A 19,670-nucleotide genomic window follows, 5' to 3' on the forward strand; every position below is an offset into this window, starting at 1 on the left:
TAGATCCAGGTTGATTATTTGATGTTTTTCACTATGTTTACGAATTTAATTGACATCCTGCCCCATGATGCCTGCCTTTTGGCTAGGATGAAACTGCAACGGCGGCGATCAAGAACCAAAGCGGAGAAATGGACTGAATGTTACGACGAGAGTTTGGTGAGAAAGTAGAATCGGGCCTATGAACATCATAAAAAAAAATTCAGAAGAAACAATACATCAATTCTTCAAAACGCCATTTGTCGACATCTAACGTACAAAGAAAGGAACCACGGCTTCCACTCAAATGTGCTCGTATTAAACCTTGAATGAGAAATCCCGTAGAACAAAATAAAAGATGATGAAACAGTAGGACCAGCATTCTCGCATGTTTGCATTCTTTCTTGCTTGCCATCCTTTCTGACACTTCGTCCAGTTTCTTCCAGTTCTTCCAGTTCTTCCTGTTTTCTCCCGTTTTCTCCCAGATGCACGAATAGACTGTTTGATGCTCACTGCCCTGCACCGATGGCCTTTCCCATTGTTTCTTTTCCGCAGCGCATATTACCCGGTCGATCTGTGGCCAGACAAGGCCAAGGAGGCGAGAAAGGAGAGGAGACAGATAAGAAACGAATATGCAATAAAAAATGCAGATGGCGGTCTCCTGTTTTCCGTTGTCTAATACGCCTTCCACGCGTCATTGTTACACTTTCCCATGCATTCTCCATCTCCAACCTTGGTTGCCCTTCTGTGATCCGCCTTGCAGATTGCAAAACGGTAACGTCCCGAGGCTGAACGTCGCCTCCTCCGCTGTCGTCATCCTTGTCGGGTCTCATCGTTCCTCCTCGTTTCCCCCATAAATTGCTTCTGGAAGGAAACCTAGGTACGGCCGAAGCTGCAGACAAGTCTGGAAATAGTGGGCAGCAGGGCAGCAGTCATCTAGGAAAGCTTGGGTGTCGGGTTTCCGGCGCTTACGTCACCTGTCTCTAGATCTGCCACATTTCTCCGACGCGAAGGCGATGACATGGAGATCATAGAATAATTCATGGCAAATTGATGATAAACTATAGCAAAATAGAGCACGAAAGAGAAGCGACAACGTGAATGGCCGACAAGTCATCACATACTGTCTCCATAAAGACGGTCTGCACAGTGAATCATACCCGGCCAAGAAGTAGGGACGGGGCCGAAAAGACTCGGAAAACCGGCAAGGACAAGAAGCTGCCAAGAGCAGATCTCAACGGGATCCGAACAGTAAAAGTGTGGTTCCTGGGTTTTACTGAATTTCAAATTTATTATCCCCATGTAAAAAATGCACAAAAGGAAACAAACATGAAGACCACGACACCAAAATAAGAAAAGAATAAAAGAACAAACGATGGTATCTTTGTGCAAACCCCTTTTTTCCCGGGGCCGGCATGCATAGAACACAAAATACAAAACAGAGACTCTCCACACACTTGCACGCACTTACGTCACTCCCCCCCCTCATTCTGCCCCCTACTGCTTCTTCACCTTCTTGTCCGTTTTGAACCAGGACCGCGGCAGCAGCTCGCTGTCCACGAGCAGGCGCCACAGACACCACAAGTAACAAATCCCAAAGCCGGCGGCGCCGACGCCCACATTGGCGACGACCCAGAGGTCGGGCTTGTCGGCAGGTGGTGCCAGCGTGGCCTCCAGGACGTGCCACATGACCATAGCCAGGTAAAAGGGCCCGTGGATCAGCGCGGCGCCCCAGAGGTTGGCAGTGTTGGCGCTGCTGTCGGTCTTGGCAGACGAGCTCTGGCTGCTCGCGAGGATGTTGTTGTTGTTGTTGCTGTGGTAGGACGCTTCCGCGCCCGGGAAGTAGGCCGACACAGTGGTCGGCGGCAGGCCGAGCAGGTACGCCCAGAGCAGCGACAATACGGCGTAGGGCACGGCCAGGTCGACCCGCTTGAGCAGGGGAAACATGGTCCACGCGCCCAGCAGGTTGGCAAAGCCGACCCAGGCGCGTGTGCTGCCGCTGAGGCCGCCGTGGCCGGCCAGCAGCAGCGTCATCGGCAGCAGCGGGAGCAGCACGCTCTTCTCGTGGACCTGGTAGCTGAACAGGAAGAAGCCCCAGGCGGTGGCAGCAAAGGCGTAGGGCAGCAGCAGGCGGCTGGGCCGCAAGAAGAGAATCAGGTTGGGCGGAAGGATGGAGGCAAGCGTGGCCACGAGCGCCGCGCGCTGCAGCAGCGCGTCCGGGTACGCGCGCAGCTTGACGACGACGTTGGCCGCGCACCAGAAGTTGGCCACCTTGTCCTCAAACAGGCCACGGGCGACCGGGAAGACGCGGTGGACCATCTGGACGAGCTGCTCGACGACGGGGTAGTAGAAAGCCTTGGGATCGAGGTAGGTCTCCAACACGTCGGCAAAGAGCGGCAGCGGCACGACCGCGTTGGCTGGAAGACCGGCGTGGGCACGGATGCCGCGCCGCTGGTCGTAGATGGTGCCGGCCACCAGCGGCAGAAGCAGCAGCGCAAACGCCACAACCGTGACGGCAGCAACCCCCAGCAGGCGGCCCACATTGATGCGCGGGAACACGCAGGTGCCGAGCAAAAAGGCAAACACGGGCAGCGCGTAGTACAGCGCCATCTGCTTGAAGCCGAGCGCCGCCACAAAGAAGACGGCGGCCCACAGCAGCCGCCCCGCCAGCATGCTCGACATGCTCGCCGTCACCAGGCCCAGCATGACCGTGTTGTACTGGAAGTGCACGTGGTCGATCAGGATCGTCGACGGCTGCAGAAGCACCGCGACCAGCGCCACCGACGCCGTCCACGACGCCACGCCGCTCAGCCGGCTAAAGCGCCGCACAAAGATGACCACGGCCGGGATGTAGACCAGGTACTCGGACACAAAGACCGTCGCCCGCATGAAAATCTTGAGCGCCGGCGTCTCGAGGCCGCGCGACGTGTGCAGCGCGAACCACGACGCGTCCATCAGGCCGCCCACCTTGCCGAGCAGCCAGCTGTGGTAGGCCGTCAGCGGCGGATAGTCCAGGCCCCACCAGTCGAGGTCGTGGAAGTACCACTGCGACACGGGCAGCGCCGTCGTAATCTCCATCCAGTGGCGCTGCGCCTCGTAGTCGCCAAACTGCGGCGGCTTGTGGAAGCCCGAGTAGCCCCAGAGACCGGCGGCCCACCGAAACAGGCCAACCACCATCAGAATCAGCGGCAGAAGCTCCCATTGCGAGACAGAGCCCCGTGCCGGCCACAAAAACGCGGCAAGGGGGTAGGCCGGCGAGCGGATGAGGCCTTCCGCCACGGAGCCGCCGTTGCCGTTGCTGCTCGTGCCGCTGTTCGCGTCGAGATCAGCCAGCACGCCGGTCTTCTTGGGCTTCCGCCGCGGCTTGTGCGGGGATGGTGACGGGCCAGCCATCGTGGGTGAGCCAGACGTCGAAAGGGGGTAGAAGACGGAGGACGATGACGACGGAGCCGCGAAGAACGAGATCGAACGGTCCAGGACAGGGGAGCTCGACTGCGGTCGGAGGAGGGAATTGACCGACTTATGGGGTTGTCATTGAACTGGCACCAGATGGCAGCATGGGCGGTGCGGTCGGGCGTGTTGTATCGAGAAGTCGTAGTCGGACAGATGCCGTGTTGTCGGAATGTCGTCTGACAAAGTGTGTGGATAGCAGGTCGAAATCTGGCCAATTTCGGGGGCCCACTATTTCGAAGCTCTTGGATGCAACGGAAGGAAGGCACAAGGCGCGTCGCTACTTTAGGGAGTGACGTTACCGTGTTCTAAATACACAGCATCCGAACACGCGCCATATGTGATACTACAGGACGACGAAAGCAAACAAAATATAGTCTCTGGATCACAAAGTACAAACAGACAATAGATGAGAGACAATCCAGGTAAAGTAGTTTTATTGCACTATAGTATGCGCAAACAAAAATCAGCAAATGTCTCCGAACCGGCGATGCTCCTTCACTGTAACAAGGTGCGGTGGACAGGGGCCAACTACAGGGGCAGAAAGCTGCCAATAGCGCTAATCAACGGCCAAACTTCGCTAAACGCACAGCCTGTACCTGCACTTTCCCCTTTGGGCATTCGCCTTGGCGTGCAAGAGCGCCCCACCACCGCCAAAGACGACCACCTGCCGAAAGCTACGCCAAGCTTCTGGGCACAATGCGACGCTCAAACAGCAGGTGCGACAACCATCGCCACTTGACTCGTTTCTTGGAATCATGCAAACAGAAAGCCTCCTTTCGTCGTATCCAACTCGACACAGGACGCCGCCGGCCGCATCCCTGACCACGCGCCATGCCGTACCCGTTCGTCTTGCCGACCACGTCGGCCTTTGTCTTCACAACGGCCTTTGACAGCCCGACACACCCCTCTCTGCCGAGCACCGCATCGACCTACCGAAGTGTTGTCCGCGACACGCTGAAGCGCCACAAGCGGATGCCGCCCGAGACGCAGTCGTCCAATCTCGGTCTGGTCGTGTCAAGTCTCGAAGACTATCTGCCGTACCTGATTGCCTTGGCCGACGGTCTGGCGGGGCGCCGCAGGGACGTACAGGTCTCCGTCTTGCCACAGCGAAGGAACAAGGGGCCGGGACCTTTGGCTGCAGCCGGACCTGAGTCTGGGCCTGGATCCGCGCCTGCGCCCGCAGCAGCATCCGGCCCCGCCCTCGAGTGGCGGCCGGTCCTCGCGGAGGCACGCCTGCCCGGGAAAGAGCCGCCGCGGGTGCGTATTCCGCTGAACCGGGCTGCGCTCGACGCCGAAGCCGTTTTTGTCCTCGCAGCTCTCGGCCACGCCTACACATTGCAAGCCCGTGCGGCCCTGCAGCCACTCTACGTCGTCACCTCCGTCGTGCCCGTCGGCAGTGAGCAGCGCAAGGCGGCGCTCGCCACGGCCTTGAAGCACCTGCAGACGGCCGCCGGCGTGTTTTCGTTTGCCACCACCTTTGCCGAGTCGTCGTCGTCGTACGCCGCCTCCGCCTCCCCGTCGCCCGAGGTGTCTGCCTCCACGCTGCGGTCGCTCGCGGCGCTCGCTCTGGCCGAGGCCACCCTCTTGGCGGTTCTGAAGGACGACCCGTACCCGGCGGCCGTCGCGCAGGACCGCAACGAGCACGACCGCGAGTGGATGTACAAGGCGCCCGACCTGCCGAAAGTGCGCGCCCACCTCTATGCCCGCCTGTGTCTGGCCGCCGCGGAACACGCCGCCCGCGCCGCGAGCGGCGTGTCCGGTGTCGCGGGCATCAGCCGCGCGTTTGTGCGCTACCTGCAGGACCTGCGGCACACGAGCCGCGCCAAGGCCTGTCGCTTCTTTGCCATTGATGCCGACCTGGGCGGCCAGACGGGGACGGCCCTGGCATGGGTGCACGGCGCGCTCCTGGAGCTGAGGGACGGTAGCGGTGGACCGGGCGGCGCGGCCGGACGGGGCAGCGCGAGCCCGTCCTCCTCGCCAGCCGCCGACAAGAAGAGCCTGCTGGACCGCTTCAAAAAGGACCGCGCCGAGAAGCGCGAAAAGAAGGAGGACAAGCGCGTCGAGCGCGGCGCCGGCTGGGGCGGCGACGCCGGCCGGCTCGAAGAAACGCGCGTGCTGGCCATGCTCGACGCCAAATGGACCAAGCAAAACGACACCGTCAACACGCAGCGGATCCCGCCAGCCGGGCCCCTGGTGGCCCAAATGCCCTCGGGCCGCGAGTTTGCCACGGTGCAGCCCATGGTCCGGCCACAACTGGATGCCTCCGTCCTGGAAGCCATGCGGGCGCCGCGGGACCCGCTGGATGCATTGGGCGACGAGGTGGATGGTGTGACTCTGGTCAGCTCCGACGACGAGGGCCCGGAGCTACCAACCTCTGGAAGGCAGTCTGCAGCACCCAGCTCCTATTTTTAATGAAAAATGATGGGCGACGTGACTGGTTTTTCAGGTGCATTTCTTTTTATAGCGGCTTTGTTAGATGACACTCTTTGTAAATATTGCAATAAAATATCAAGATGATAGTATCCAAGATCGCCGTAACCCAATGCTATGTCTCCTCTTGCGACAGGACAATCCTGCTTTCCGTTGTAAACTCATGGGTATTGTACTTTTTTCCTTTTCCCTTTCACGTTATATCCTAATACAGCCAAAATACAGCGCATTCAAACATCTACACAATCACGAGCTTGTCAATCTCCTGCCTTGCCATCTCAATCACCTTTTGGCAGTTGGGCTTCTCGCCCGGCGGCAGCCGATAGTAGCCACATTCTCCGCCCTCGTCATGCGTCTTGATCAGACCTGCGTCGTATGCGTCGTCCATGAACTTGTGCCGCATCTTGGATCGCTCTTCCATCATCTCAGCAATGTCCTTGAGGCCAAAGTGGACCGGCACCATGAAGAAGCTTGCCTTGGCCCCGCCGGTGGTCTTGCGTTCCGGGTGTGGAGACGTATAGTTCGCAGCCGGACTTCCGTTGCCGCCAGCCATGTCCGTGTCCGACGCCGGCGAGGGGCCGCCAACGCCCGTGGCCACCATGGCTTGCTGCGCTACGGCCGCCATGCTGTCTGCTGCTTCCTTGTCGTCCATATCGTCGCGGTCGAGATGGATACCATACACGTCCATCTTGAGCAGCGCCCGCACCACCAGCCGCCACAGGGGTGGATCCACCACGCAGTTGTCCATCGACGACGTTTGTGCGCACACATTGTCCCACCGGGCCATGTGGCCCCACACACCGCCATATTCCGTCAGCGACAGCGGTAGCCGCTGTTTTGCTGCAGCCGCACGCTGCGTTTCCTCGTCGACCATGGTCACAATGCGCCGGTATGCGTGCGCAATGGTGGGCAACAGCGCACCCAAAATCATCAGGTTCTGGAATGCCTGTACGGGCGGCTTGACGTACAGGTCGAGATGCGGTGGCGAGCAGCTTGGGCATAGGACCGTGTCGTGCGCCGTATGTGCGGCGTTGCGTGCAACCGTCATGGCCGGTCCGACTTCGGTGGGCAGGTGCTGCAGAGAATCGAGTGCCAGATACAGCCGGGCAAGGCAGCCGCAGACACGGTTGGGTGCGGTGAGCAGCCACGCGGCCGACGACTTGCTGTAGGCATCGACCGGCGTGACTGTCGGTATGCCGCCGACAAGTGTGGGCGTGCCTTCTGGTAACGGGTATGGCTTCGGCTCGAACGGCGGCAGCTCGCCATTGTTCTTTTGGCCATTGTTTTCGCCATCGTATGCAGATGGCGCAGCCTCGGCAGTGGTGGGCAGCGGTGGCAGCTGCTGAGGAATGGCTTTTGGCGACGGCGGCAGAATCCCCAAGGAGGCCTGGCGCGGCAGCCAACCGTGTGGGCTGGTCCCGGCCAACCCAGGCGTCAGCCCCGGAGTCACCATAGGTTGTGGTGGCTGATTTGATGCGGGTGTCTCGGTCGCTTGTGATGACTGGCTGCCGTTCGAAGCGAGTGTCGGCACATCTGACCCGCCGCTCGGTGATTCCCCGTTGCTGTTGCTGTTGCCGTTGCTGTCTGTTCGGGTCGGAGGCGTCGGCACGCCGCCGGCCATGGCATCAGTCGGGCCCGTGTTGAAGTCAATATCGGAAAAGTTGATGCCGAACAGGCTTCGCGGGAAAAGCCTTTCGTAACGGCGTGTGGTAGTGGGCATTGGGGAGTGCCGTGCTGTCGATGGCGGTGAAAGCCCGGAGACGGCTGCAGTTGCAGCGGGAAACGACGTGACAGGTTGTGTATGGACGCTGGTAGGGACTGGATCCTCGTGTGCGGTATGCTGCTGCTGGTCTTGCTGCTGTTGGTCTTGCTGCAGCTGCTGCTGCTGTAGGAGATTGGGATCAAGGGCGTTGTTGTCGCCTATGCCGAGAAAATCAAAGAACGTGAAGCCCGGCGACGACACTTGGTCGGCCAGGATCGACAGGCCCACATCGCCGTCAGGTGTGTCGCGGACCACGTTGACAGTGCCACTATTAGCTCGGACAGCAGCATCAGTAGCTGCCTTCTCGTCTTCCTCATCGGCTCGTGGCCGCTTTCGTGGCCGGCCCATGGGCTTCTGGGCCGAGTAGATACAGGCAATGCCCTCCCGCCTGCAGCGGCGGCAGCCATCGGCCTCTTTGGTGCATGCAAGCTTGCGGGTTCCTGTGTGATAATCGTATGTGAGCGACTTTGTCGTTGGAACAAAAGAGAACGAAATAAGAGGGTCAAGCAGCCGTGTGAATTTCAAAGACATTCCGTCGGCAACTTTTCTAAATACATTTCGAAGCAACGCATAAGCAAACAAACAAACAGCGTGGTGTGGTCACAATGCCATGCAGCAGCTATACTGGGCTATGCTGATAGCAGCTCGGACACAAACAAGACAGAACATGGAGTGAGATCGCAGACTTTGGGGTTTCGGAGACTTACTGCACTCATCACAGGCACGACGCTTCTTCTGTTCCGCCGCGTCAGGCGAGGGGCCGTTCTGGGGTTCTGACATGGCAGGCTGCTACAGGTGCAGTATCCAATGTTTCAATTGGAGAGTAAACAGAGCTGTTGAGCGGGAAATTGGTGAAGAATCGAGGACAGAAAAGCCAGAGACAAAAAGGGAGGCCTGTGGCAATAGCATTTGGTGATGCACTTTGTAAGTTGAAGGCAGGAGCTTCACAGTGGAGTCACAAGGCGCACTCTGCAAGACATGGAAAGCACTCAATAAAGGGAAGGAAGGAGAGAGACAGCAGCTCACAGAAAGCGAGAAGGAGCGAACACGAAACGCAGAAAGGAATCGAGAAGCATCAGTCGAGGAAGGCACGACCTCGCACAATAGCTCCTGCTCATGTGCTGTGGGTGCCGTATTCTGGGTAAGATCGCGGTGCTGAAGCGCTGTGACAGGGGGCAATTACACGAATGGGGACTGCACTCGGAGACTTATTCAAAGGCAGGAGGTGCGCGGAGGGATTCAAGTCCTTCCCGATGTGTAAGCTGACCCGCTTTTTGCAGAAGGCTCGGAGACTTTTCCTGTGTGTAAGTGCTGTCAAAGCATTGCCCGATACGGAAAGGCCAACCGGACTTCGGGGAGAACGGCGTTTCCAAGGCGGTGACCTGATTCGGAAACCTCTGCTTACATAAGTATATCGGGTCCACAATTTAGACGGCAGAATATTCAGACCGCCCAAAAATTTGTAGGCGAGAAAATTTTGGTGCTGCTGGGCGCTGGTAGCAAAGCTGAGTGCTAGTTTTGCACTGTAGGAACGGCAAGTCAAAAGATCGAGCCAACGGTCGATTGAAGACGATTCATACTGCCACCACAACACCAACGGAAACAAAATGGCACCTAAGGCGAAGGCAGCGCCAAAGGCAGAAACGACGTCAAAAGCGGCCAAGGCCGTCGTCCCCGAAAAAAAGCGCAAGGCATCCATTGTGACGACCGACGCCGAGTCGGACAACGAGGGCAGCATCGACGGCCTTTTGGACGGTGTGTTTTCAGACAGCGACGAGGGCTCCGACGATGAGGCCGACCTCGACAGCGATGACGTGCCGTCCGAAGGCGAGGACGACGAGGAGAGCCGGGAGCTGGCCAAGCTGACGCTGAACAATGGCACGGACGGCGCCGAGGACGAACAGAGCGAGGAAGACGAGAACGAGGACGAGGACGAAGACGAGGACGAGGAGGAACTGGAAGAGGACCCCGATCACGACGACGACGACGATGCCGACAAGCCCAACTACCGGGTAACGACGGACGCCAACGGGGGTGTGCGGTACATCTACGACGAGATCGATCCCGTGTACGACTCGGACGACAGCGACAAGGAGGAGTCCAACACGATCGGCAACATCCCGCTCTCTTTCTACGACTCGTACCCGCACATTGGCTACGACATCAACGGCAAGAAGATCATGCGGCCGGCGACGGGCGACGCACTCGACGCCCTCCTCGAAAGCATCGAACTGCCAGAAGACTGGACGAACCTGACGGACCCGGCGACGGGCAAGCCGCTCAAGCTCAACAAGGAGGAGCTGGAGCTGCTCAAGCGCGTGCACAAGGAGCGGCAGAACGACAGCGAGGGCGCGGGCGACTACGACCCGTACCCGGATATGGTCGAGTACTTTTCCGGCGTCGTGGAGACGATGCCGCTGAGTGCCGCGCCCGAGCCCAAGCGCCGTTTCGTGCCGTCGAAGCACGAGGCCGTGCGCATTGCCAAGATGGTGCGCGCCATCCGCCTGGGCCACATCCTCCCCTACAAGCCGCGCGACGAGAGCAAGGAGGACGAGGAGACGCAGCCGCACTACGACCTGTGGCACGACGAGGTGCCCGTGGAGGCGCACATTATGCACATCCCCGCGCCCAAGCTGCCGCCGCCGGGCCACCGCGAGTCGTACAACTGCCCGCCCGAGTACGTGCCGACCAAGGCCGAGCGCGCCGCGTGGGAGGCCACGGACCCCGAAGACCGCGAGGAGGCCTTTTTGCCCGCCAAGTACGACTCCCTGCGCAAGGTGCCCGGCTACGGCGAGTTTGTCAAGGAGCGCTTCGAGCGCTGTCTGGACCTGTACCTCGCGCCGCGCGTGCGCCGCAACCGCCTCAACATCGACCCCAGCTCGCTGCTGCCCAAGCTGCCGCCCGCCGAGGAGCTGAAGCCGTTCCCGACGGTGTGCCAGACGGTGTTCCGCGGCCATGTCGGCGGCGTGCGCGCGGTGGCCATCGACCCCACGGGCAACTGGCTGGCGTCGGGCGGCGACGACGGGACGGTGCGGCTGTGGGAGCTGCTGACGGGCCGGCAGGTGTGGAGCGCGCGGCTGACGGGCGGCAAGGGCCACGAGGACAAGTACAACGACGAGCCGGTGCGCAGCATCGAGTGGCGGCCCAGCAAGGGCGCGTTTGTCCTGGCGGCCGCGGCCGGCGAGGACCTGTACATAATTGTGCCGACGGTGGTGGTCGACCCGGAGCTCGAGCAGGCGAGCCGCGCGGTGGTGGACGCCGGCTTCGGCTATGCCGCTGCCAAGGGCAAGCCGCCGGCCAAGGCCAACGACCCGGCGACGGGCGGCGAGGCGCAGAAACCCCCGGCCAAGTGGAGCCGTCCCGAGGACGCCCGGCTCGTGCGTGCCGGCGTGCTGCTGCAGATCCGCGTGCGCGCGCCCATCGAGTCCGTCAGCTGGCACCGGCGCGGCGAGCATTTCGCCACGGTGTCGCCGGCCGGCGGCCGCAGCGCCGTCGCCGTGCACACGCTGTCGCGGCACCTGACACAGGTGCCCTTCCGGCGCATGCCCAACATCCCACAGGCGGCGCGCTTCCACCCGTCGCAGCCGCTCTTCTTCGTGGCGACCAAGCAGCGCATCCGCGTGTACGACCTCCAAAAGATGGAGCTCGTCAAGACGGTGCTGCCCGGCGCGCGCCAGATCTCGTCCTTTGACGTGCACCCGACGAGCGGCGAGCACCTGATTGTCGGCGCGTACGACCGGCGGCTGGTGTGGCAGGACGTGGAGATGGCGAGCACGGGGCCCTACAAGACGATGCGGTACCACGAGCGCGCCGTCCGCGCAGTGCGCTTCCACCGCGGCGGCCTGCCGCTGTTTGCCGACACGAGCGACGACGGCACCCTGCAAATCTACTTTGGCCGCGTGTACAACGACCCGCTCGAGTACCCGACGATTGTGCCTCTCAAAAAGCTGGAGCGCGGCGCGCACAAGGTGGTCGACGCAGTGGGCGCGCTGGACGTGACGTGGCACCCCAAGGAGGCCTGGTGCGTGTCGGCGGGTGCCGACGGCACGTGTCGGTTGTGGATGTAGGTGTGTGGTCTGTGGTCTGCTTGGTATGTCTGTACGTTTCTGTCTGTCTCGACTTTCCTCTGTCTGTTTTCATATGCTTTTTGTATCGGCGTCATAGTCATCTTGAACCATAGGAGTACAAAATATCAGTGTTTATTGTTTACAAAGTGATCCCTAATATCCAGAAACGCCAAATCCGGTCCCTTGCGTGAATCCATTTATGTTCCACGTATCCTTTTATGCCAATGTATTCCCACAAATGCCTGTATATTCCTGTTTACGCCTGTACACTATCAGTATCACAGCGGCATGCGTTACTGGGCTGACGAATCTGCGGGAGCCCAGGGTATTGTCGACTTCCTCTTGGGGGCCACACTGCCGCTCCGGCTGTCGGTCTGGACCGGGCTCTTCCCCGTCAGTGTCGACGTAGACGTGGCGGCCAAGTCTTTGCACGCCTGCTCGAGTGCCAGTTCCACCGAACACCGGATCTTGAGAGCCGCCACCGCCGGCCACACGGCTTTTTCGCCCTTGTGGATCCAGTAATGCAGCGTCTCGGCGGATGGCGAGTCGAGGAGGCGCACGTAGTCGTGCAGCGGCACCGTCGGAACGAGCACGAGGTGTCCGCTGGGGATCTGCTCGTCCAGCAACAGTCTGCGCAGCGCAAACGGCAGCCAGCCGAGCCGCACCATCTGGTCGAGGCGGTGGCGCACGAAGCGGCCGGTGTGGTGCACCACAAAGGCATTGGCACGGGCGAGCGTGCCCATGGCGAAGCCGCGCATGGCGGGGGAGTGCATGGACGGCTCGAGGAAGGGCACGAGGTACGGGCGGGCCTGGCTGACGATAAAGTGGTTGACGTTGAAGAGCTGCGCCAGCCGCTGCAGCGGCGAGTGGCGCGTGCCGTAGCTGCCGTAGGTCCAGTGGCGGAAGTGGGCCGCGTCGGCGAGCGGCCAGGGCACAATGACGGTGCGGCCTTGGTCGTCGACGTCCTTGCACAGGATGGCCGTCTGGCGGCGGCCGTACCAGGCGGCGGTGGCGGCGTCGCTCACGACACTCGAGGCGTTGGACGCGACGGCGGCCGTCCAGATCAGCACGTTGGGCGCCGTGACGTAGTTGAGCACCGAGGGCACGTCGGCAGCGCCGCCGGTGACGACGGTGATGTTCAGCGTGCGGCCCGTGCGGCGGTAGGCCTCCTCAAAGGTCATGTCGCCCGCGTTGTCGCGGACGCACTGTTCCAGCACGGTGACATCCAAAAAGTAGCCCTCGTTCCAGAAGCGCCGCAGCCGGCGATGCAGCGTCTCCCAGCGCGTGCGGAACGCCGCAGAGAACGGCAAGGCCGACGACTCCGCCTCGGCCTCGGCCGCATCCTGGCGCTGCTGCTTGCGCTTCGCCACCGCCTCAAAGGCCGACAGGTCGATGCCCACGCCGTCGAGCACGCCCGGCAGCTCCTCGTCTGTGTGCGTTCCGAGAAGCGCCGCAATCAGGGCGCCCGTTCCCGTGCCGGTCAAAATGCGAGGCAGCAGTCCGCGGAGGAAGAGGGCACGGGCCACGCCCAAGTGGCATGCACCGAAGATGGAGCCGCCCTGGAAGACGAGCGTCGTGCGGCCGAACGACTGGCGCAGGTTGTTGAAGAGGCGCCGCTTCTCGCCGACCGAAAGCAGCTGGCAGCGGCCCTCGGCCACGGCGCGCGCCAGCTCGGGGCTCAACTCGGAGGACGCGGGTGCGTGGCTTGCCGCCAGCGCATAGCCGGACACACTCGATGCAGGCTCGCCGGCGTCTGGCCCCGGCAGGTTGACGAGGTCGCGGATGATCTCGCAGACTTGCAGGATGTAGTTCTCAATCAGATACTTGGTGCCCGCAAAGGACGCGTTGTACAGCGACGGAACGGTGATGTTGCCCAGGTTGCGGACCAGCCCCGACTGCAGCAGGTGCACGAGTGCCTGCACATGGCCGGCCTGCAACGCGAGGCCAAACGCGGCGAGGCGGTCGCCAATCAGCTCCCAGGCATAGGCCTTGCTCTTGTCGACCTTGCGCCAGGTGTCGATGCGGTAGCGATGGTCGAGCGCGAGGCCGGCCGCCTCCCACTGCTCAAAGGTCTCGGCGTGATGCAGCCGGTCCCAGAGCGCGGCGAGCCCACGGTCCCATGTGAAGAGGGAGCCGACGTAGGTGTAGAGACGATGCAGCCAGAGGAGGAGGACGAGGGGGCTGGTGATGATCCCCCAGATCCAGATGTTCACGGACATGATCGGAGTCGGACGTGGCGGGTGCCGGACGGGATCGAGTTCACCATCTGAGCAGATCGTTGTTGGAAACGCGGACGTTTGACGTACGAAGACACATCACGAGAGGGCGGTCGAAATACGATGTCGTTGTTTGGCATGTGATGTCGAGGCAGGTAACCCCACTTATTCAGCGAACAACACGCTGTGGGAGGAGCAACTACACAGGCTCAGCACTGTAGAGACCCGCTAAGCTGCTAAACTGACCTGTCTAGAGCGTCATACTGAGACAACGCATTCTCGCCACACTTTGCGATGGAATACAAGCCAACGGCATGAAGGATACCTTGCATTCAACCAAAACGCCTCTATTTTTCACCGTCCGAGCCAGATTTTGTTTCGTTTTATAAGACGCCGCTTCGGCGATTTCAACAAACAGCCCCAATCGATACCATGCAAATTCCGTACATGTAGACCGCAGATTCTCCCAGGTAATATGAATCATGACAAAACGAAGAAATGAAAAGAAATTGCAAAAATATAAAAAGAACATCGTCCGCTCGCTACACACCCCCGCCACACTACTCGTCGTCGTCGTCGTCAATAATGTTTCGCCGGTTCCGCCGGGCGGCCGGCAGGTCGTCGTCACCTTCTGCGTCGTCGTCTTCGGCCTCGGCCGTCTTTTGCCGCTTGGCCCGGTGCGACGAGCCGCCACGGCGGTCATCCTCGTCGTCGTCGTCGTCGTCATCCAGCTCCTCTTCCTCCTCCTCTTCGTCGTCGTCCTCCCCGCCCTCCTCGTCCGACACATCGTCGTCGCTGGGTGCGATAAAGTCGTCGCCCTTGTCGTACTCGTCGTTGCGCCGCGCCCCCTGCGGCAGCTCGTCGTCCGAGTCGTACTCGTCTCGTCGCCGCTTTGCGCGGGCACCAGCGCCACCCGAGCCGCCTTTGCGGCGGCCGCCTCCACGGCGGCCACCGCCTTCCAGGTCGCCCACCGAGAGCGCTCCGCCGCCCCAGCCCGAACGCCCGCCGACACTCGCCGATCCGTCAAGGCGAGCAGCCGCTGTCTCGCGCCGCCGCTTGGCCCGCTCGCGCTCCTTCTCGGCGAGCTCGGCCTCCTTCTTGGCCAGCTCCGGGTCGCGCACGGTCCGGATGATCATGTTGGCGGTGTGGTCGGGGCTCTGCGTGGCCGCTTGCAGCCGATCGGTCAGGCGCTTGAGGGCATCGTCGGCCACCGTGTGGTTGGCACGAACGCTGTACTGGGCCGTGACGTGGCCGACGGTCAGAAGCAGCGAGCTGCTCAGATGGGCGGCGGCGGCATAGTAGTGCGCGTCCTGCAGCTCCTGGTAGCCGCCCTTTTCCGTGAGGTGTTCGGGGTCGGCGAGGCCTTTGGTCAGCACTTCAAAGTGCTCGTCGCCGACGGCAAGCGTGACAGAGCCGTCGCTCCACCGGTAGATGGCGGTGTTGCTCTGGACCGCGCCGGTTTCGGGGTCGCGGCGGAAGCGGACGACCGAGTGCGGGTTTTTGGCGAGGGAGTTTTCCAGGTCAAAGTCGGTGGGCACAAAGGTGTCGGGGCGGTACTCTTCGGGGTTCATCTTGATGAATGGGGGGATCCGCAGGGATTGGAGCTATTGACGTTAGCAACCCGCCATGACAGTCCAGTCAGAGGTGGAGGTCCAGCGGTCCTCGCTTCACATACATTTCCGTCCGTCGATTTGGGCGTCCTGTGCCGATACATGTCCACGTCCATCTCCGTCTCCTCGCGCGTCTGCCGCTGTTGCTGTCGCGCGCTGCGCCCGCCGTCCTCGCCATAGCGCTCGCCGTCCTCGTCTCGGTCGTCATCCGAGTCGAGGCCGTGCTCGCTCAGCGGCTGGTCCGACAGCTGGCCCTCGTCATCGTCGTCACCGCCGCCGAATAGGTCATCGCCACTCGCAATCGCGTCGTCGTCATCGGCAATTGGCGAGTCCGCCGGAGGCGAAGCCACAGGCGAATCGGCCGCGGCCGCCGGCGACTCGATGTGTCCTTCGGAGTCGGACATTGTGCATGAAAACAAGGGGGGAAAAGAAAATAAAATACAAACAGATGCGAGAACAAAGTGAAGCTCAACAGGCAGTCGAACCGTGGACGCAGACTTTCCTGGCCAGAAAAGTCGACGGTCGAAAAGAGGTCAAAAGTTTGGCGCCAAATTTGGACACGGCCGCGACGAGCTGTTCGCCGTTTGCTGTTTGCATCTGTCTTGCTTGTGGCTGGTGCAGGCTGGCCGTGTTGGGTTAAGCGCGGCGCGCCAGGGAGTCCTCCAGCGTGTGGCGCCGCCTATTGAGGAAAGCTGCACAATAGGGAGCAAGCTCCACACAACTGGAGTACTGTTAGTTAACGGCGGTCACGTGTAGTCCCTCAACTTTAGCTGTAAGTGGACGCAGATGTCCGCCTTCCCAGGAAAACAGATGGCGCGACTTCCCTCATTTGCAGTAGATAAATTGTCTTAGGGCGACTGCCCCAAATGGAAGTTTCTGTGCTTGGTTTGTTCCCTCTTTCCGTCTGCGTAGGATTTACTCGGCAGCGCCTTCTCGCTTGGGTAGTCCTGGCTCGCGCCTGCCCCCTGCCCCCCCGTAAGAGCGCCCTTTCCGCTAGTGCATCCCCAGCGAGCACCCGCCACTATTCCCGCCCAGACCAAGCCAGGCGTTTCCTCCCCCTGTTCTCCCCTCCCGACCCCTATAGCCCCTAGTAGCGCCCGCTGCCAGCGCTGCAAACCAGCACCAGCTCCACTGGAACCACCCCTCACCGCCGTTGCTGCCCGCTTCCCCTTTTTTGCCCGTTGTTGTGCTCTCCTTCTCTTTCTGGATGCGTCGATCCCGTTTCCCACCACCACGTCCTCGTTCCCATACTCCCCTCCTTGGCTCTTTGGCTCTTGTGACACTGGATCCTCTCCAGCAAATTGTGACCGTTTCAACTGTTCTGCCAACATCAACCACGACGCTCGTTCGCCGTCCCTGATTGCCGCCTGCACCCCATCTACGACAACGGTCAATATCGCGGCCCATACGCACTGAGCCAGGACTTTGCCAGAGTCAGACCCCCTTCCAAGATCTCTCATATTGTGCATCTGGAGCTTTTCGTATCTCGATCTCTTTCTGGTAATTTGTTGTCTCTGTCCGTGCTCTGAGCGTCTGCCGCCTTGCCAGTCTCTCTTCTCGAAACAACAGCGCCCCCGTCCGACCTCCTGTTTCGACTGTGCGTCCCTCCCCCCATCCGCCCCGCCAATGCCCTGCCGCTTCGACCTTCGACTCGAAACACAGAACGCGAACCACCAACCACTCGACGAAAAGACAAATCGACGAATAGGCACGGCCACAACACCCTGTCGCCTCTTTGTTTCTGCCACCAGCATCTGTCCCCCGCCCCTTTTACCTTTCTTTGTTCGCGAGCTTGCCTCGTCTGCCCCGAATCCAACAGCTGTGCTGTTGGAGCCTCTTTCATAACCGACCATGTCGAACCTCTTTTCAGGAATGTAAGTCGACTCTTTGTCCTGTCTGATCTCTCTGATCTCTCTGATCTTCCTGTTCCCCCTGCTCTCCCTGTTCTCCCTGTTCTCCCTGTTCTCGATCTCTGCTCCCTGCAAACAACATACCGTCCCTCAATGGCTGTGCTGCACATCTTCCAAGCAGCCCCGTGGAAAACGCGTTTCGCATGATGGATGTCATTTCACGAGTTCAGGGCGTAAAGGGCCATTGGCCGTTATTGGATGGACATGGCACTTGGCCAGCGGCTGTCGGACGACACAGTAACGAGGGGACGGCTGCCGCGCGCGCACGTTCGTCTTATTCGTCCTATATTATAACGGGCGGCTGCTTGTTGGCAGATCGTCAGCCTGGCCCCAGCACACAACACTGACCATTCTTTGTCACCATTCTTCTGTTCCATCGTTCACTCGCCCTGCATCCATCACTGCGTCCGCTTCTGTACAGCTTTCCCCGCCCTCTCTAACACGCCCCCAGAAACGCCCGCTTTCGCGGCGCATCAGCACGAACAGCCAACACGGGCAACAAGAGCCCAACCTCGTCCACCTCCAGCCAACCCCTGACGCCTACCTCCGGCGTCCCGTCCTCCACCTCCGCTGGCGGCCTACCCACCAGTGGCAGCACCGGCAACCTCCTCCAGAGCCAGAACCAGTCGCAAAGCAACAACGGCAATATTGGCACTGCCACCTCTTCGTCGAACCTGTCCGGCATCGGTGTCGGCGTCGGTGGTTCTGCAGGCGGTGAACTGCCGCCGCTCCCCGGAAGCCAGACTGCTTCGAGCCTGGCCAAGCTGCCACCGCTGCCCAATTCGCCGTCCCTCGCACAGACCATCGGCATGGACGAGTCCGGCGGTCTGCGCCCCATCCTTCCCACGGCGGATGAGGTGCTCACCTCGTACCACCTGCCGCGGCCGCTGCCGCTGTGGCTCAACCCCTCGTACGCAAAGCACATCGTCAAGGGCAACTTTATGACCTTGAGTGCCCGGCCCAAGACAGTCGAGCAGGGCGAGTGGATTGCACACCAGAGTACGTGTTTGGCTTATTTATTGTAGCGGCCCCTGCCTATTCCCCAACTCCCCGTCCTAACATGTCCAGTCGTCGAGCATTACAGAAACCTGTGGAACTTTGTGCGGGTGCTGCACGAAAAGGAAGACGACGGCCAGTCCATCTGCAACCCGACAACGTGCCCGCGCATGTCCGCCGGCACAAACCACTCGTTTACCTGGCTCAACGCCCGGCGAGAGCCCGTCGAGCTGCCCGCCTACGAGTACATGACGCTCATGCAGCGCTGGATCTCGGGCAAGATTGACGACACCAAGATCTTCCCCACCGAAGCCTCGGGCGTCTCGTTCGCCGTCAACCCGGCCCTGTCCACGGGCAGCGGCAACAACGGCACCCCGGCCCAGCTGTCCGGCCTTGTCTCGTCGTCGTCGAGCGGCGGTCTCGGTGGTCTCGGCGGTCTCGGCGGCGGCGACCCGCAGCGCGACTGGGTCGGCAAGCGCAGCGGGTTCCCCGAGAACTTTGTCGATGTCTGCCAGACCATTTTCCGGCAAATGTTCCGTGTCTACGCGCACCTGTACTGGGCGCACTTTGTCGACCCCTTTTACCACCTCAACCTCGAGAAGCAGCTCAACAGTTGCTTCAGCCACTTTGTGCTGACGGCGACGGCGCTCGACATGCTCAAGCCGCACGAGCTAGAGCCGATGCAGCCGCTGATCGACCTCTGGGCCGCCAACGGCACCTTCCCACAAGGCTCCAAGGCCTACGAGTTTGCCAACGTACAGGTCGGCGAACGGCTACTACAGCTGAGCGGTGTTGCCATGTAAACGTCCAGGGAAGGGGGGACCTCTTTTGAAAGACAAAAAGACACTCCTGATGTTTGCCGACGACATTACCGGTCGAGTCACGTGTGGATTATGTTTTGGCATATTTGCGGCGTTTTGTCTGTCCAAGCAGGCGGTTGGTGCTGATGATGGTTCGTGACGGTTGATGATGCAGGATCATATCAAGTTGAGGAGGTATCTCGTTGGTGGGCTGTACGGCGGTAAACCATCCGAATGCTGATGGCAACACTTACATATATATGGCACTTTTTTGTATCTCTTTCATATAAAGAAACGTTCTTTTCTGGATTTTTTTCTTGTTTTCTCGCCCCGACATGTTCGCAGCCGTTTTGGTTTCTACATTGAATGTTTGTCTTGTTTGTCGTGTTTCGATTTGTTTACTTTGCTTGCTCTGTTGTTACTGATATTTTGTCCCAGACTTTATGCCAC

The 19,670-nt window shown here is 60.4% G+C and overlaps 7 protein-coding genes across 7 annotated transcripts; 3 read left to right on the forward strand and 4 right to left on the reverse strand.

Annotated features, from left to right (window-relative positions):
• Positions 1–1,473: 1,473 nt before the first annotated feature.
• On the reverse strand, positions 1,474–3,369 carry SPBR_03658 (alpha-1,3-glucosyltransferase; the record flags this gene model as incomplete). Its single annotated transcript, XM_040761948.1, has 1 exon — positions 1,474–3,369. One exon carries the CDS (start codon positions 3,367–3,369, stop codon positions 1,474–1,476), a length of 1,896 nt encoding a protein of 631 aa, XP_040622936.1.
• An 891-nt stretch (positions 3,370–4,260) lies between these two features.
• On the forward strand, positions 4,261–5,841 carry SPBR_03706 (pH-response regulator protein palC; the record flags this gene model as incomplete). Its single annotated transcript, XM_040761996.1, has 1 exon — positions 4,261–5,841. One exon carries the CDS (start codon positions 4,261–4,263, stop codon positions 5,839–5,841), a length of 1,581 nt encoding a protein of 526 aa, XP_040622937.1.
• A 256-nt stretch (positions 5,842–6,097) lies between these two features.
• Positions 6,098–8,401, reverse strand: SPBR_03626 (fungal transcriptional regulatory protein; the record flags this gene model as incomplete). Its single annotated transcript, XM_040761916.1, has 2 exons — positions 6,098–8,061; positions 8,329–8,401. The coding sequence occupies 2 exons, from the start codon at positions 8,399–8,401 to the stop codon at positions 6,098–6,100; spliced, it is 2,037 nt and encodes a 678-aa protein (XP_040622938.1).
• An 827-nt stretch (positions 8,402–9,228) lies between these two features.
• On the forward strand, positions 9,229–11,688 carry SPBR_03616 (ribosome biogenesis protein ERB1; the record flags this gene model as incomplete). Its single annotated transcript, XM_040761906.1, has 1 exon — positions 9,229–11,688. The coding sequence occupies one exon, from the start codon at positions 9,229–9,231 to the stop codon at positions 11,686–11,688; it is 2,460 nt and encodes an 819-aa protein (XP_040622939.1).
• Positions 11,689–11,981: 293 nt separating this feature from the next.
• Positions 11,982–13,907, reverse strand: SPBR_03653 (TAG lipase; the record flags this gene model as incomplete). Its single annotated transcript, XM_040761943.1, has 1 exon — positions 11,982–13,907. One exon carries the CDS (start codon positions 13,905–13,907, stop codon positions 11,982–11,984), a length of 1,926 nt encoding a protein of 641 aa, XP_040622940.1.
• A 557-nt stretch (positions 13,908–14,464) lies between these two features.
• Positions 14,465–15,918, reverse strand: SPBR_03731 (RNA polymerase-associated protein LEO1; the record flags this gene model as incomplete). The annotated part of the gene is made up of 2 exons (XM_040762021.1): positions 14,465–15,508; positions 15,580–15,918. 2 exons carry the CDS (start codon positions 15,916–15,918, stop codon positions 14,465–14,467), a joined length of 1,383 nt encoding a protein of 460 aa, XP_040622941.1.
• A 1,447-nt stretch (positions 15,919–17,365) lies between these two features.
• Positions 17,366–19,223, forward strand: SPBR_03665 (uncharacterized protein; the record flags this gene model as incomplete). The annotated part of the gene is made up of 3 exons (XM_040761955.1): positions 17,366–17,388; positions 17,876–18,423; positions 18,493–19,223. The coding sequence occupies 3 exons, from the start codon at positions 17,366–17,368 to the stop codon at positions 19,221–19,223; spliced, it is 1,302 nt and encodes a 433-aa protein (XP_040622942.1).
• Positions 19,224–19,670: the final 447 nt, after the last annotated feature.

Source organism: Sporothrix brasiliensis, assembly GCF_000820605.1.
Source record: "Sporothrix brasiliensis 5110 chromosome Unknown Cont14, whole genome shotgun sequence".
NCBI classification, from domain to species: Eukaryota; Fungi; Ascomycota; class Sordariomycetes; order Ophiostomatales; family Ophiostomataceae; genus Sporothrix; species Sporothrix brasiliensis.